Raw genomic sequence first — 15,886 nt, forward strand, 5'->3', positions numbered from 1 at the left:
TCAGGCTCTGGCAGCAACACTTGATGTCTTGACTATGTTCAACCTTTTCTGGATTAGGAAAAGAAAAACCAACCAAACAAAAAAACCTTTCTTAGCTTTACAAGTGTCCATGTTTTGTTGGAACATAGTAAAATCATGAAATGTGTAAATAATAATAATAATAATAATAATAATAATAATAATAATAATAATAATAATAATAATAATAATAATAATAATAATAATAATAATAATAATAATAATAATGAAAAAACTGACAGGGTAGACTTCTGCTTAAATAAGTCCACTTCAATACCAAAAGAAGGGGGGTGTGGGTTGGGTTAGGAGTCTTTCTCTTTTTTCACTGTGTCTATTCAGAGAGAAATGACAAGATCTTTTTCAGAGTCATGTACCTATATCAAAGATGCTCCTGATAGCCCCCCTGCTGTTGCTATGAAAGTAGCGGAGATGTAAATGAACTGGAGTGAATTGTTTGGTGGAGAATACAAATGAGTGTGGGATGCTGGTTCCCCTGCTGATCTTTCTCTCTTCTTCCTCTCCCAATATATTTCTCTGTTCATGCCTCCCCTGTCTCCCTGTGCAAGTAAAACCTTACCGTTTCCAACCTATTTTGGCACTACAGAATGCAATATGGGATCTTCTTTTTTTATATTACATGTTTTTAATAGCTTCAGGTCTTTCTTACTTTTACTTTATTTTTTAAGTCAAGACCACTTTGGCTGCTTTGGTTCAAATTCCTTTTTTTGTTGTTGTTTTTGTTAAAAATCTGGCACTATGAGAACATACGGATAAAAAAAAGAATCACAGCTGTTATTCCCCACAGAGCAACTCTGGGTCGTCACTGATCTTTTCTGATATAAATACGAGATACGGTGTCATTTTCAGTGCATTCTGTGCCACATAAGTCATAGCTTCAACATTGATTGTCAAACAGTTTAATAATCTACAGATGTTATGGATGGAATTACAGAGGAGAAAAACCTCTACATATGTCATTTGCTGTTAGCCATGCCCAAAAAAATGACATCAGCTTTCAACGCGCAAAGCATTAAAAAAAAAGATAGAAACAGAAACTTTAAGTTAATGTTCGGACGTACACATGCTATGTTAATGTCTATCAAACCAGTAGCGTCATGCTTTTTTAAAAATGGCTACTACACACAAGTCAGCAATCTACCTCATACCCTGCTGTTTGCTGGATCCATGCAATATTTTCTTTCTTCTCCTCCCCTGTGTGGACCTGACTTCTTAAGAAAACATGCTGTTGTAAAGGATATCTGTGGATTATAGCATCAGCACTGTGGGAATAGTCTTCACTTAAAGGTTTCTTTTCCTTCACAGACTTCCTTTGCTTGTATGGTAGAGGGGAGGGGTGAGGGCTGGGCTGGGAGAACCTAGGAAGACTCAAGCTGTGTTTCCTGTGGCTTCAAGCTAAGGCTATAGAGGCCATGCTTTTCTTTCACCCCGAATCCCCCCAGCAAGCCACCTTGTCGGCTCAGGGACGCAGAATAAAAGGCAATGGCCGAGCGGAGAGATGCTAGGCTCATTTACAAGCAGCTGTGTAGCTCCCATCAGAAGAGCGCGAGAAATCAAAGGGATGAGTCCAACGGTGGACCACAAGCATCGGGAGCGTCTCCCCCGTCACACTTCTCATTGGCTCACGACAGAAAAATTATCTAGTTTCACGTCAAAAATAATCTGGAGGCCTCCTTTGTGCTCCGGCCACAATGATGGCGGCATCATGGCTGAATGGGCCTTTTGATCAGCCTGCTTTGCCACTGGGCTGACTCAGGATGCATGTGTAACTCAAGTTACAAAGGGTAATTTTAATATGAAAACCATTTACTGGAAGCAAGACAGTCCCGATGGAAAGCAGAATCGGTCCTCTCTGTCATTTGTGAAGCATTGTCGGCGCCGTGAAATAGTTTAATTATTTTTTATATAATTGAAAGAGACTCAAGTTTGTTGCCCTCATTAAATGTGCTACTTTTCCAGAGGCTGCATTTTAGAGGCCGTGTATACTCTTCACGTTCCTTATGTTCATAGTAATCATGTCTCATGTTTTTATTTAAATTTCTTTCATGGTAATATGTGGTTTCATGGGACTACATGGTAGTGGCCCCTACATTACTGACGAAGATCCTAATGACTCCTCGTTTCTGTGAAATAGGAAGAGATTTTGTTCATTACTTCTGCTTCAGTCACACTCATATCCTAGCAGATGGTCATTTTCCAATTGATTTGACTCATCTGTGAAAAAAGAAAGAAAAAATAATTAAAACATTACGGCACCTAAGAGACGGTGCATAATGGGTCCCCTCTCTACATGCGGGAATTCTTCAGCTGCAGATTCAGTATGGGCCTAATGTAATGGCAAAGGTTACACATGGTTGTAAATGCCATCCGGGGATGCTTTAAATAAAGGTTCCTCATTGGTGTAATAAAGTGCTTTAACCCATGGAAATAAAGGTCCTGTGCACTAATTAAAATCCATTATGAACATGTGAGAATAATATGCACATGTAATTATGTGTCAGAAAGGTTGAGTTAGCATCTGCTTTAATAAAAACAAACAACTGTTTTCTAGACTAAATACAAATGTACTCTAATTTCAATTTTTCTATAATTTCAATTAGTCTGTAAAAAGGAACCGTAGCACCCAACGCTATGCTATTATACAGTGATCATTGTTCAGTTCCGTGGCTGCTACATACAGTAGCTGATGAGTAGGATCTGAAATACGTTACTAGGGGTGACAGCACGGCCATCACATGGATCTGACCAGTAACGTCTCTTTGTCATGGTCACACACGATTGAGCTTTCTACACAACATTTCATCGGCTATGCCTTGATAATTTTTTGCTTCATGGCGTTAAATTAGTGCAGAGAAAGAGAATTCTAAACTCCTCCTTCTAGGTGTTTTTGATTGATAGGCATCTCTCTTTCCAGCCTGTGCAGTGGTTTCGGATACACTATCACAAAGACAGTAGATCAAAGGCAAGTAAAATAACAACTCGCATTTTGAGGAGATATCTGAAGTGTGTGCTACCTGGGAAGAGGAGGGCTGCTGAGCTTCCCTTTGAGTCTGAACAGTGTGTGACAAACTAAAAAGGAGAAACAAAAATAAAAAAACAAATCCTTTTGGTCGCAGTCATGTGGGTCTGCTCTGGCACATATGCGGCAGTGCTGTGCGCTATGTGTGGTGCCATTTTGTTGGCCCCACAGACGTTTCTCAAGCGCTGAAAGCTCACAAGTAAAAAGGTCCCTGAAACACAATATAGCAATGAGTGGTCTCAGCTGCTCCAATACACTGCAGAGGTCCTTGCAGATGTGATTTGAGAAGACTTATCAGGAAGTGTGCAAAGGGAAAAGAATGTAGGTGAGACTCAATATTTAAACCTTAAAGCATTTTTTAATATTATGGGCAGAGTTTACTGTCACCATATGAAAAGTGAATTATTTAAATAACATGCATTCCTTTTATGCTAATGTCCCCATGAGAGAAATAATAATTACTTCACTGTTTTATTTGAATAATGACACTATTTACTTAAGTGACACATTAAGCATTGGGTTTTTTTAATGATAGATTTCACTGTGATCATCATATCATGCTGCTGTAATTGCAATGCATTGATCTACCAGAGCATGATCAATGGTGTTTTTGTGTAGAGTAGAGACACAAAAAAAACTGTATTTCACAAAATAAGAGAGCTTATCCAAAACAGATTTTATTTAAATTCAGCACAGCAGTGTATATTATTTATTCTGTAGCTTGTTTTGACCACTGGATATTTCTGTTAAAAATTATTTTTGTCAATCAATTAGTTGTTTTTCCCCCTGGGGAATATCATCCCAAACAGAATAAAAATGGTCATGAACTTAATCAAAAATGTAATTGAATAATTTTACTTAACATTATGGCTACAAAAGGACATGTTTAACTTAATTGCGCTGAGGACTTTTATCTAGTATGTTGGGATTTATTTGCTCTACTATTGAATGTCCCGGCATTGATTTGACTGTGTCACTCATCTCCCCATTTACCAAAAATACCATCCGACACCAGGGTGAGAAAGTAGTTCAGCCTCGGGCCTAATCAATGGAGAGAGGCTTTTGGAGGTTGTTTACGACCATGCTTTTGGTTCATGATGCACGAACCCAGCTGGCAAATAAAGTGTGCTTAGAGGACGGCAATTTAGTTTGATTTCCATGTTTTTGAATACAAATAAATGTGCCGTTATTAAAGGTCCCGTTAGTGCTAGTGCATTTCACTGGGAGTCTTGCAGTATTCTTCAGCACACGTTTATCTCCCCATTGCTCTGGTCTCTGTTTTCCTGCTTAAGCAACAAAAAGACTGCATAAGTTCTAAAAACCAGAAGCTGAGATTGTAAAGGCTCTGCAGCGGGTTTTAAGTGTTCTAGCAGTATAGTTCTTTGGACACAGAGCCTCAGTGGGTTTGGCTGCGGATTTGGAGATCAAACTCAGAGGTCTCACACACGGCCAACGCACCGGTTCACTTCCAGCCACAAAGTAGGCCAATGCACGATAATGTATCCCACCAAGACATATGTTACTGCTGCCCAATTGATCTATTTGAACTATATGTGACTTCTTCAGTAACACAAGCAAATATTCCGTTAATTTAATAATTGGTTGTTTGTTTTGAATTGAAGATTCTGCTATATGAATATGTATGCGTCATTGAATCATTTTATATACAGCATGACAGAACAACCCTTGATTGAAGAGGTAACCCTTTCAATTCCTCAACAAGATTTTAAACATGAAAGCTGTCTTATTCTCTGATAAGATTAACGAGTGACAGACAACGTCATTATACATCTGCCATTTTCCAGCCATGGCTTGAGTATAACAATTGTAATGTGGCATTGAGTGATGTTTTACATTCTTGCGGATAGTACACTTTGTTTTGCTGACTTTTGATGGAGCGCTGCTGGAGTGCATTGACATGAACTTGAAATTGGCTGTCAAGTCCTGTTCCTGACATGCCGTGTTTTCTTTTTTTCCATTTGGCTTTTCCTCTCAAGCCAACATCTCTGATAAATAGTTTATCACCTTAAGCGTTTCTTTTTGACTCCAGAGAGAAAAAAGGGGCTGCAAAAATGAAAAATGGCCGAAAGCCATCATATTTGAAATCCTTTCTTTTCCATGCCTATTGGTCACATGAGACTGTTTGCTGTCAGAAAGAGCATGTTGCAGAAAAAACGATCATTCCCTGGTGATTGTATCTCTCCCAAACAAATAAAGGCCAGCTACCCCCTCCATCCAAATACTGTATATCCTTTGTTCACCCTGAGCTCTTCACAGAGCACCTTAGAAGTAGTACTTTCACCTGATCGGTGCACAGAAGGAGGATCAGGCAATACAAATTGACATTTGTCTTCCTTTGTAAAATACAAAAGTAGTTTCTCCTGGGGAGGGGCATAAATGCTGATCTTCTGCCATTGTAGCATAGCATTTAATCAGTCAAAGACAATTATATTGGTAGTTAATTGATGAAGCATCCGATAGGGTAAAATGAACTAAGCCTTTCCAGGCCAAATGAGTGGAGATTAAATCATTAGCTGTAAGTAAACTGTTGCCACACAAAGAACCTTTCACATGTTGACTCATGCAAAAGTGCAGTGTAATCATAAACAACTGCACATATGGATCGGTCTAAGGTGTCTTGGTTCCAAACAGCAGCACTTTTTTTCTCCTGTGACTGCGAACAACTAAACCTTTATTATTGTAAAAAAAGGCGTTTGGAAAAGTAACAACATAGCAATCAACCGAGTTGAAGGTAAACCACTATTATTCGGAGGGATGACAAAGTCACAGCTGCATGCAAGGACGCTACAGTTATTATTCAGTACCACCAGTGGTGTAGTCCACACTGGGGCAGCTGGCAATCTCTTTAAGCTCCATGGCTCTCTCCTCTAATACCTGACATGTCATAGTGGCACAAAGCTGCTCTGAACAATAATGTTCCAATTTGGATTGGTATTGTTTATGTATGTTGTTCACTATTAAAGCTTTGGTTTTATTCACATTTGCAGACCACAAAGCCACACTATTGATTTATTTTCTATTTTTCCCTACCCCCTCACTCTCTCTGACACACACACACACACACACACACACACACACACACACACACACACACACACACACACACACCCTTCGATTGTCAGCACTACAAAGTGGATTAAATTACACCCATGTTGTACAGATGCTTGTTGTACTTTTTCATTTTAGACATAAAAATTAGCCTTGCAAGTAAACCACAAATCTCCAGTGATAGACTCTGCGATGACAATGTGTTCCCATATTGAAATAAAATGCAGGACAGCAGCAATATGACAAAGATACAACTGTGGTGGCAGACAAAATCACATTACAAAAGAAAAGCTGAATGGAGTTATATTCCTGCCATATATGTGAGATTTGATTATCGGAGTTATGTCAGTGTGCTTACTTTACAAAAGATAACAATGCTGCGGACATTTCGGCTGAAAAATTAGACTTGATGCCAATTATTTTAATTTTAACTTTTTTTTAACCATTAGTTTAGTTTAGTTTAGTTTTATTTGTGCAAATAAACAAGATTAAAAAAAGATATAGAAGATTAAAAAAATGGCAAGAAGATGCGCATAGACATACATAAATGCACGGGTGGGACAAAAGAAACCCCGAAGGGCTTATGAAGGATGTCCACCTGACATTAAAATACAATAAAGAATTGAAGTAAAATAAAAAAAAGAAAAGAAAAGACAAACAAAAATAAAAGACAAAGAAAAATTAAATTAAAGAGATAAAACTACCAAGACATGTTACAAAAATGAAAATACATCTAAGTACATGTAAAAAAGCAATGTAAAGATGTAACTAACAAGCAAAAAGACAATATAACATACATTCAGTTTAACACATTATCGTAAGCTTTTAAAATTAGGTACATTTTAAGATGTTTTTTGAAAGTACCTAAAGATGAGTGTTTACGTAGAGTAACAGGAAAACTGTTCCAAATGACTGGACCTCTACCATTAGCTCACTGGTGATTGAAATGTTCATCTTGATTAATAGTCATAGCCTTTTGGAATTATAAAGAATGAATACGGACAAAGTGCTGGTTTTGTTGTATATCCAGCACATCCAGCTCTTAATATTGTGTGTCTACTGCCTTTTATACAGTGTACCGTCCTACTCTGGGTCAGCCCGACTTGCACATTTCCGTTGGATTTTCACTGATAGAGCTCTTTCTCTCTCTCCTCCCTCAGGGTTCAGTCGAGCTGCTCTGCCATTTGGCTTGGTACGGAGGGAGCTGTCATGTGAGGGTTACCCCATTGATCTGCGCTGTCCAGGAAGTGATGTCATAATGATCGAAAGCGCAAACTATGGCCGAACAGACGACAAGATCTGCGACGCCGACCCTTTCCAGATGGAGAACGTCAACTGCTACCTTCCAGATGCCTACAAGATCATGTCACAAAGGTATGACCGCCCGACATCTCTGTGCAGTAAAAAAAAAAAAACATGTATTCCAAAATGAGGTATCTATCTGGCAATAAAGTCACAGGGCCCCTTTAGAAAATAATTGACTGGGCTAACAGTGCCAGTTGCCACGTTGCCCTGAGCAACCAGATATGGACCGCTGTCATCCATTTCATTCTGTCTGGTTGCCCCCGTTGGCATCCGTTTTTCTCCTGCTTAAAAAAAAATCCTGTGTATCCCTTCGCCTTTGCAGTGCTCTCTTCTGCCAGGGAGAATAACACAGAGCTGCCGTAAGATTGATGTACCTCATTGAAAATAGCAAAACTGCATGCGAGATGGAGTAAAAATAAAAAAAGGGGCAGCAATGGCCTGTCAGCATCCATACCTACGGACATTAACGTTAGTAGCACCAACATGGAGACAGCTGAAAGGGAATTAAAAAACTTCAGAACAATCAGAACTTGGAAGGTGAACAGAAAAAAAAATATTTGAGAGAATGAAATCAGACAGAAAGCACAGCAAAAAAATTCACAATGGATACCAAACTGATATGGGAACATAACAAATTAACTTTTCAAAAACAAAGGGCTATTTTCAGTTTTTCCTCATTTGACACGGCCGACAAACTGCAAAACTGACCCAGCCTGCAGGAGCTAATTATACTGTCTTTTGTAATTTACTCAGTTAAATACATTACCTTCCAAATGTGCACTCTAGATTAAGTACGGTAACATTAGTCGATCAGTGGTAGCTTTGTTTTGCCGTATTAGTGAAGCAGAGCCACTCTCTTAGCAAAATCCATGTAAAGTGGACCTCTTTCTCTCTCTCTCTCACTTGCTCCGGCCTTCATTGATCGGATTTAGTTTGTTATATTGAGAAGATCTTAATAAAAATCTAATATTTTGATTTCACATGGACTATTATTATTTACCGACATACCGTCTAATTTTCAGGTATTTTTTTTTAATATGTCCATTTTGGTATTTACACTTTAACAGCTGTACTTGTCATACTACAACTTCAACATTAAAGTACTTCTCACATGTTAAGACATGAATCATAATGTAGAATAATTGATTATTATTTAGATTATTTTACAATGTGGAATTGCTTATTTTAGTCGAGTAAATAATCTGAATAGGCCTACTTCCACCACTGACATTTCCTTGACTTCTGTATTGGCCCCTTGGTAACTCCTGTTGGTCATTTAGAGGGTCGGCTCTTGGCTTACGACTGATCAAAGACCACAGAGATGTCCCACATTTTAATGTCCCTGTCACTCCATTGCAAAGTAGGATGATTTACTGTGGGGAAAAAAAACTCAACAGAGTGGCACGGACTTGCATGCACACACACACTCAACTCAGCAGGGTGCTGCTGATAGCACTGTATGCATGAGACCTTATACACAGGACCAGTTGTCACATAGGGATGCCATCTGAGCCAAAGTGCAAAGGATGGAATGACATATGAGTGCCACGGAGAGAAATATTGGACGGTATTAGACCGTCAGCAACTCTGGCAAGCTGTCTTGGGAAATGAAAAAAATAATGAAATAAAACAGTAGAGCCCTTGTATTCAGGGGGTTTATTGTCAAGCCCTATTTGATGAAGTCAGATAGCTGACTCACATTGTCTGTCTTGAAAGGCTGCAGCCTGCATGCTCCCTGCTTGTGGCCCTGTGTATTATGCTGCCCTCAGCCTCGCTCGGACAAAAACAGCCCACTGAAGCACAAATACTGACCCAGCAAGAGCCACCTGACAAAACCTAACAAACCCCAAACAGTCCTGTCCAGACACTCTCTGTGGAGGAAACTGTTCATATGCGTATCCTGAGAGTGCCAGAAGCTGTGGTTCAGATGTTATTTTAAATGTGTTTTTTAGCATTTCAATGTCACCGCAGAGCTATTGTACCCAGAGCATAGAGAGACATACTGTATGTGCGTTCTAAGAAGGAGTTGTGTGGTACAAAAAGGTCTCTCTCTCTCAGGTGCGTGGGTGCAACAAATCAAGCAAAAAGCACCTCGTAAGAGTTTACACCTGACACTGCAGGAAGAAATCCAGCAGTGATCGACCGATGCGAAAAACAAAAAGTGATTGGCATATACAGTATTTACATAAGTTGCCATACGTGGATAATTTTTTCTGCCAGTGCGTAAGTTTGTGTGAAATATATCACCATGGAAAGTGTTATAGCAGATTTATGTTATGTACATGAAAATGAGCTATTTATTTTAAGATGCGCTGTTTAACTCATATGTATCATAAAAGCAGTATTTGTGTAATCAGAGCAGCAGTATAAAGCATTCTAGTGTCATGAAAATAGATCCAAGGACAGCTTGACAAACGCCCAATACTGCATATGGGACCAATTAGTGATGTGCTTCCCTTTATCCATTTATTTACAGAAATAGACCAAAACAGGAACGAAATGTCATGAAACAATGCCTCTGCTGCCAAAAATAGTTACCCTCAAACCAGCAATGTGGTGAATTCCTTGCCTATTTGGAATGCAATATTTGTTTCAACGCTACGAGGTCTGAGCCTTCACTCTACCACAAGTCAACATTTTGGTCAACGCACTCCCGCTGAAGGTAACCCAGCTAAAATTGTCCATATGTGGGGCGAACAACTGTACACAGTGTGTGTGTGTGTGTGTGTGGGTGTGTGTGTGTGTGTAAAAAAAAAATTATATGTCCTACTGCACAGTCTCCATCAGCAAAGAGCCAAAAATAAGTGTTTGCCATAATTACCCTAGCCTACTAATTTGAGTATGTGGGGAGAATTACATTAGCACTTGTGTGGAAAAACTGTGCTCACTTTTGAAAAATCCGAAATTGATGTGATCCTGAAGTGTGGCGAATTGGATTGAGGCGTCACTGAGTTTGATAGATCCTGTTGGCACTCCAAGTTGTTTTTATATCTGGCTGGCATATTATATTCATGAGCACAATGATTTTATGAAAATAGCCTTAGGACTGTTGTGGCTCAATTAGAACATTCAGCTGCAAGCAATTAGTCGACTGAAGTGGGTGATAATCTGTACAGGAATTTCTCACGCGGACACCTCCCCAGCAGATGTGAAACTGCATGGCAGTACAGTTTGAAAGAATGAATTCCTTGATAATAATATTCAGCAAGGTGATTTTCTTTTAACGTTTGTCGTGATTTCGGCATTTAATGATTACATTTCTTCATCTGCACTGATGATAACGATAATGATGGCAACAACCACAACACATTCTTGCCTAACATCTACTAGATTAAAACTGCTTTTTAAATGTATTTGAATATTGTTTTGTAACACGGTTCAGTTGCACTAACCATCTGGTGCCTAGTTATTAGAAAATCCTTATCAGAGTAGCTTTGAGGAGTAGGGAAGATGACAGTGACTCATCTCTACTAATCATTTTCACCAAAAGACACATAAGGATATACAGTATGAACAAGTGGCTCACAGCTATTGATCCACCTCTGACTAATGAGCTTGGTTGTAAGTATTCGATAACAAGGTCATTGATTGCTGTAACATGACATGGCTGCTCCCCGCCGGGAACTGTGGATCATGGCTTCCCCGAGGAGCGTATCATTGACAAGAGTGATCAGAGAGGAAGGGTCTCTAACAGAGAATGTGAAATTCATTAGTGGGATTACAGGACCGCTATGAGTTACAATATCATCAATAATTATCAGGAAAATTATCATTAACGTTCACCGTTTTAATTTTTCTATCGACATATTATTAACAGCTTGAATGTGACATATTTGTAATAAATGTTATTAAATGAATGGGGTCGGCAACAGTTTACTTGTGATGTTGAAATGAGTCATATTGGCCATTGCCACCATCAGCTGTATTCTTCTCAAGTTCCTCTCAATGGATGCAGTTGTGGAGACTGAATGATGCTGCACACACTATTTATATCGGTGACAGGGCGCCTTGCGAGGCTCTTCGAGGGGCTCCATTGTTGCCGCCTGACAGCACACTGCCTTGTTCTTTCTCTCTGTACACACAGTGTTAGTGTGTATTTAAAGCGCAGCATATTAAGATTTCATGAAGATCCACATTCAGCTTGGGCGTTTCAGAGGGGCGTGCACAAGTTCATGAGCCATGAAGCTGCTCTCTACTCAAAGACTGTGTTGGTTATCATCTGCTAAGTAAATAGGTGTGGAAAGTCATCCCCTTCGCCTCAATTTTTCTTTCATGGTAGCCATCACTTTAACATTTGTGGATGTATTTGTTTTACCATTGTGGGCATTTGGAAGTCAATAAGCACAGTTGCTTCATTGTAATATTGGATTTTGATAGGATGTTATCATCAATGTTCAAATGTATGTATATTTTTCCGGTTTAATTGTTTCAATTTGCCAAAAACAGATACACCAGTGCAACTTATTTTTGTTCAGACAATTTATTTGATTATTGTTAATAATAATAATAATAATAATAATAATAATAATAATAATAATAATAATAATAATAATAATAATAATAATAATAACAACACAAAACTTAATACTATAGTGGCTTTCAAAACCAAGGCTACAAGTTGCTTATAAAATAAAAGAACATCATTCTCAAAGAATAAGATGAAACAATAATTTAACATATATAATGGCACATCATTATCACCCTGTAAAATCACATGTTCGATGTTTTTCATCCATATGCTAAAAGTAATATTAATATAATATTGTTTCACATATATTTTTCCCCCAACGTTTTTAAATGATTAAAAATCTGAAACATCCTCAACTGCTTGTGTTCAAAGAGGTTACATGTATTGCAAACACAATTTATAAAAGGATAAAGTAACATGATGTGCCCTTTTTTTCGAAACTCCCAATCAACAAAATCTGAATAATGTATACACATTAAAAACATAAATATGTGTTTAAATGAATATTCGGCCTGTCCATGACTGTTTTTAATAGAGGCTGCTTTGGCAACGGTTACACTGGATTAGTCTCGGTCAGCTTTGCCTGTCTGGACACTCTTCCCCATTCTACTCCACAAGAGGCCTTAAGCTTGCTGAGGTCGCACAAGAGTCATGAGTGAACAGCCATGACACAAACTCTGGATCTGGAGTCTGACTCTGCCACTTCAGGACATTAACATACTTGCTTTTGAGCTATTACTCTGGCTTTATGCTTGGCTGTGCTAGCGTTGCATTCTGCCGTCTTTATGAAGGTCACATTTAGACGCAAAATGTCACTATAGTATTTCAATCGACTTGAGTGGCATGGCGGTATACCTTTGCTGGTTTAAAAATCAATAGGTGAGATGGACGGATGTGAGTCAGACAGCCTTCCTCCTGAGTACGTTAGAGTCTGCTCAGAGCACCATTGGCTGTCCCAGTAAATATAGCATAAACACAAGCATGTGACAGTAATTACCACTTTTGCCTGAATATTGGGTCAGACCTCAAGTTGAAAGCAGGATGCTAATGGTTAATGGCCTATTTCCTGGAACATTATTGGGCCACCCCCTTAAAAAATGCTCTAGATATTCGGATATTGGAGGTCATTATACATCTAGCCTGTGTGTGTGTGTGTGTGTGTGTTTTGTATCCTGTTTGCAACAGACTGTTTCTTTCTCTGCCATTCTGTGACCCTGGAAATGATTTAATTTTTCAATGGCCTGTCTGCCATCAACAGGCTTGGCCCTTGAGAGAGATGTCTGGCTTGATAATTGTGCCATGAACCTCATCAGCATTTCAGATGAAATGGAGCTAGACGGGTCACTTTGAGTTTAAGAGACGCTAATTTGATAGAAATTCAAACTGGGAGCATCAGGAAGTAGATTGTGCCTTTTTCTGTAATGTGCTCCCCTCACTCATGTCGCCTTTCTCCTCCAGTAACACAGCAATTGTTTCCGCTGCAGATGCAATTTTTTGTTATATTGTGAATTCCAAGTGGCTGCTTATAGGCTTCCTGAACACTATGGAGTGTTCAGTGATTAGAAAAATGGAGCAGTGGGGGCAAAACAATTTAGGACTCAGCGAGTAAGGAGCATCTTGGTCTCAGTCTAAAGAGCAGCACATGATGTGTCGTGTGAACAGCTTTAAATGCTTACGAGCAACCCCTGTGTCTGTCCTAACTGGTTCAAATTAAAAGCCCTAAAGACAAGACTTGTTATCATTTCCATACAATAATGATATGTGACAAAAGCTGTAAAGTAATGTGCGAGCTAGAGCAAGCCAAAGGATTTAACCTTAATGGTCCAAAACCAATATCAATATTATCAGATCTGTTAAACCCTCAGTAGTACTATGTTGTTTATATTGGCCAATGTTCTGTTGTTTAATCAGCAAATTGTCATAAGAATATCAACCACTATGTCTGCCTCATGAATACAGCGCATACTAAAAGAATGGGGGTGGATATAAATACATTTGAAATAACATATATACCAACCTTAAGCTTAAATTAGTAGTTCCCCTCGGCAACGTGCAGTTGCCAGCTTATGATGATCTACTGTGCACGCCTGCATTGATTAAAATGGTAAAACTACTTTTACTGAATCACATTTTTCCCTTTTATGATCGAAGCAGGCTTTACAACCAAATAACGTATTTTACTGCACGTGTTAGTGGAAATAGAAATGTTCACACTCGAGGCAATTCATTTTTTAATTTAGCCCATTATCTTCAAGTCCAATTATTCCTCCGACATGCTTTATGGCAGCAGAGGAAAAGGTTAAATTGCATGTGGATACGTGGCATCGGGAGTGCTATCAGTTACACCTTGTTGGCATCTTATCGCACCCCTTTCCGCTGTCAGTGGGGAGTGCTCATTTTTAAAGGAGATTTGCATCGAAATCCAAGCCGCATTTTCTATGACACTCTAATTGTACTGATGTCTGCCTCTCCCAAAAGGTCAGAGATATGGTGGGATTACACGTGGAATACTGCAGTGTGATTAACGGGCGAACGGGGGGAATGGAGGCAATCAAAGCAGAACGTAGCCCTATCCGGCATTCATTAAGTTTTACCTCAAGAAGAAAAAAGTATTAGACTATTTTTGACACATTATGAAAACATTAAGACTCTTGACTGCCACTGTTTACAGACCGCTAATGTTTAATTAAAATTATTTTTAAATTAACCAAAGTGTCATGCATTAATTGACACATAAATACAGTGATGGGGGTTTGAGCCAATGTGGATTTTAGACCTCTAGTCATATACAGAAGTATTACCAAAACAAGTGGGTTACATCCCTTCAAAATAACAATTGTGCCTCAAGTAATTTATATTATTGAGCTAATTTTCCAGCTGGCTAATTATTTTCTCTCATGCATTATGGGGTAAAATTACATTAGTAATATTTCCACATTTGCCTCAGTAGAATCTTGTCGAGAAGTCAAGGTATTTTTAGAAATAGAAGGTTTCACTCTGGAGAGAAGTGGAGAAAAAGCTTCCTCTGACTTGACTTGGCTACTGTATAGCCTCAGAATATCAAAAGATAGTCAGATATATCATATTTTACATGTATTTAATTAGTGTGCACTCTGAGACCTGTGCCCTGGCAGGCTCAAGTGCTGAACCTTTAAAATGGAGGAATTTCGATTACACATTCATTCTCAAACTGAGGGGCTGGGACTCTGCATGGTAGAAGTCATCGGGGCTTTTTTTCAATTGGTCTCAGGAGAAGCAAGGTTTCATAGATGAGGAGAAATCACACGAGACACACATGCTCGTAGATCAGGGCGCCCCTGCTCCACAGTGCGAAAATGAGGGCAATATATCAGAGAGCTATTGACTATCAACACTTATTTCAACATTGTTTCAAAATAAATGTTTGTTTTTTTCTTCTTTCCTGGTGCTAACGTCCTGTTGTTTAATACATCGGCCCGCGATGGCAGGTCTATGTCTCATTAGTGTTGTGAATTTTATTTTTGATATCATTCTGCTTCATGCGCCTAATATGAAATATGCCTTCGTATACCCGTTAGATAAAGCACTGCAATTTATATTGCTCCTGCATGATATGCTTATGCATGAGCACAGGGAACAGAATCATCAAAGTGACCATATAATATATGGAAAGTGCTGTAGAGTCATGAAACATTACCCACAAAAAAAACAAGCGGCGTATTATAGGCCCAGCATGAGGTGTGTGTTTTAATTCCAAAACAGTAATTCATTTCCATAAAAGAAAACACAATATGCTGATATTCTCATCTGTTATCACACGTGAAGGTCATTACAGTTTTTTATGATTGCTAAACCACAGTGAGCACAACTGGAGCGACATGTGCAAAACTCTAACAACAGTATGCAGAGCAGCGGTTCATTCGGACCAAACTGTAGCTCGTTTTTCATTGCTTAAACACAATTTTCAAAACTCTACACACCTACCTCATGGCTTAACCACAGCCTGCACA

At 38.8% G+C, this 15,886-nt stretch overlaps 1 protein-coding gene across 1 annotated transcript in view; it reads left to right on the top strand.

Moving 5' to 3' along the window:
• Positions 1-15,886, top strand: part of adgrl2a (adhesion G protein-coupled receptor L2a) — a 77,374-nt gene that overhangs the window by 11,926 nt on the left and 49,562 nt on the right. Inside the window, exon 2 of the mRNA XM_080032383.1 lies at positions 7,285-7,498. Coding sequence (XP_079888509.1) covers positions 7,285-7,498 — 214 coding nt within the window. The remainder of the gene's footprint in view (positions 1-7,284; positions 7,499-15,886) is intronic.

Source organism: Ammodytes marinus, assembly GCF_949987685.1.
Source record: "Ammodytes marinus genome assembly, chromosome: 8".
NCBI classification, from domain to species: domain Eukaryota; kingdom Metazoa; phylum Chordata; class Actinopteri; order Uranoscopiformes; family Ammodytidae; genus Ammodytes; species Ammodytes marinus.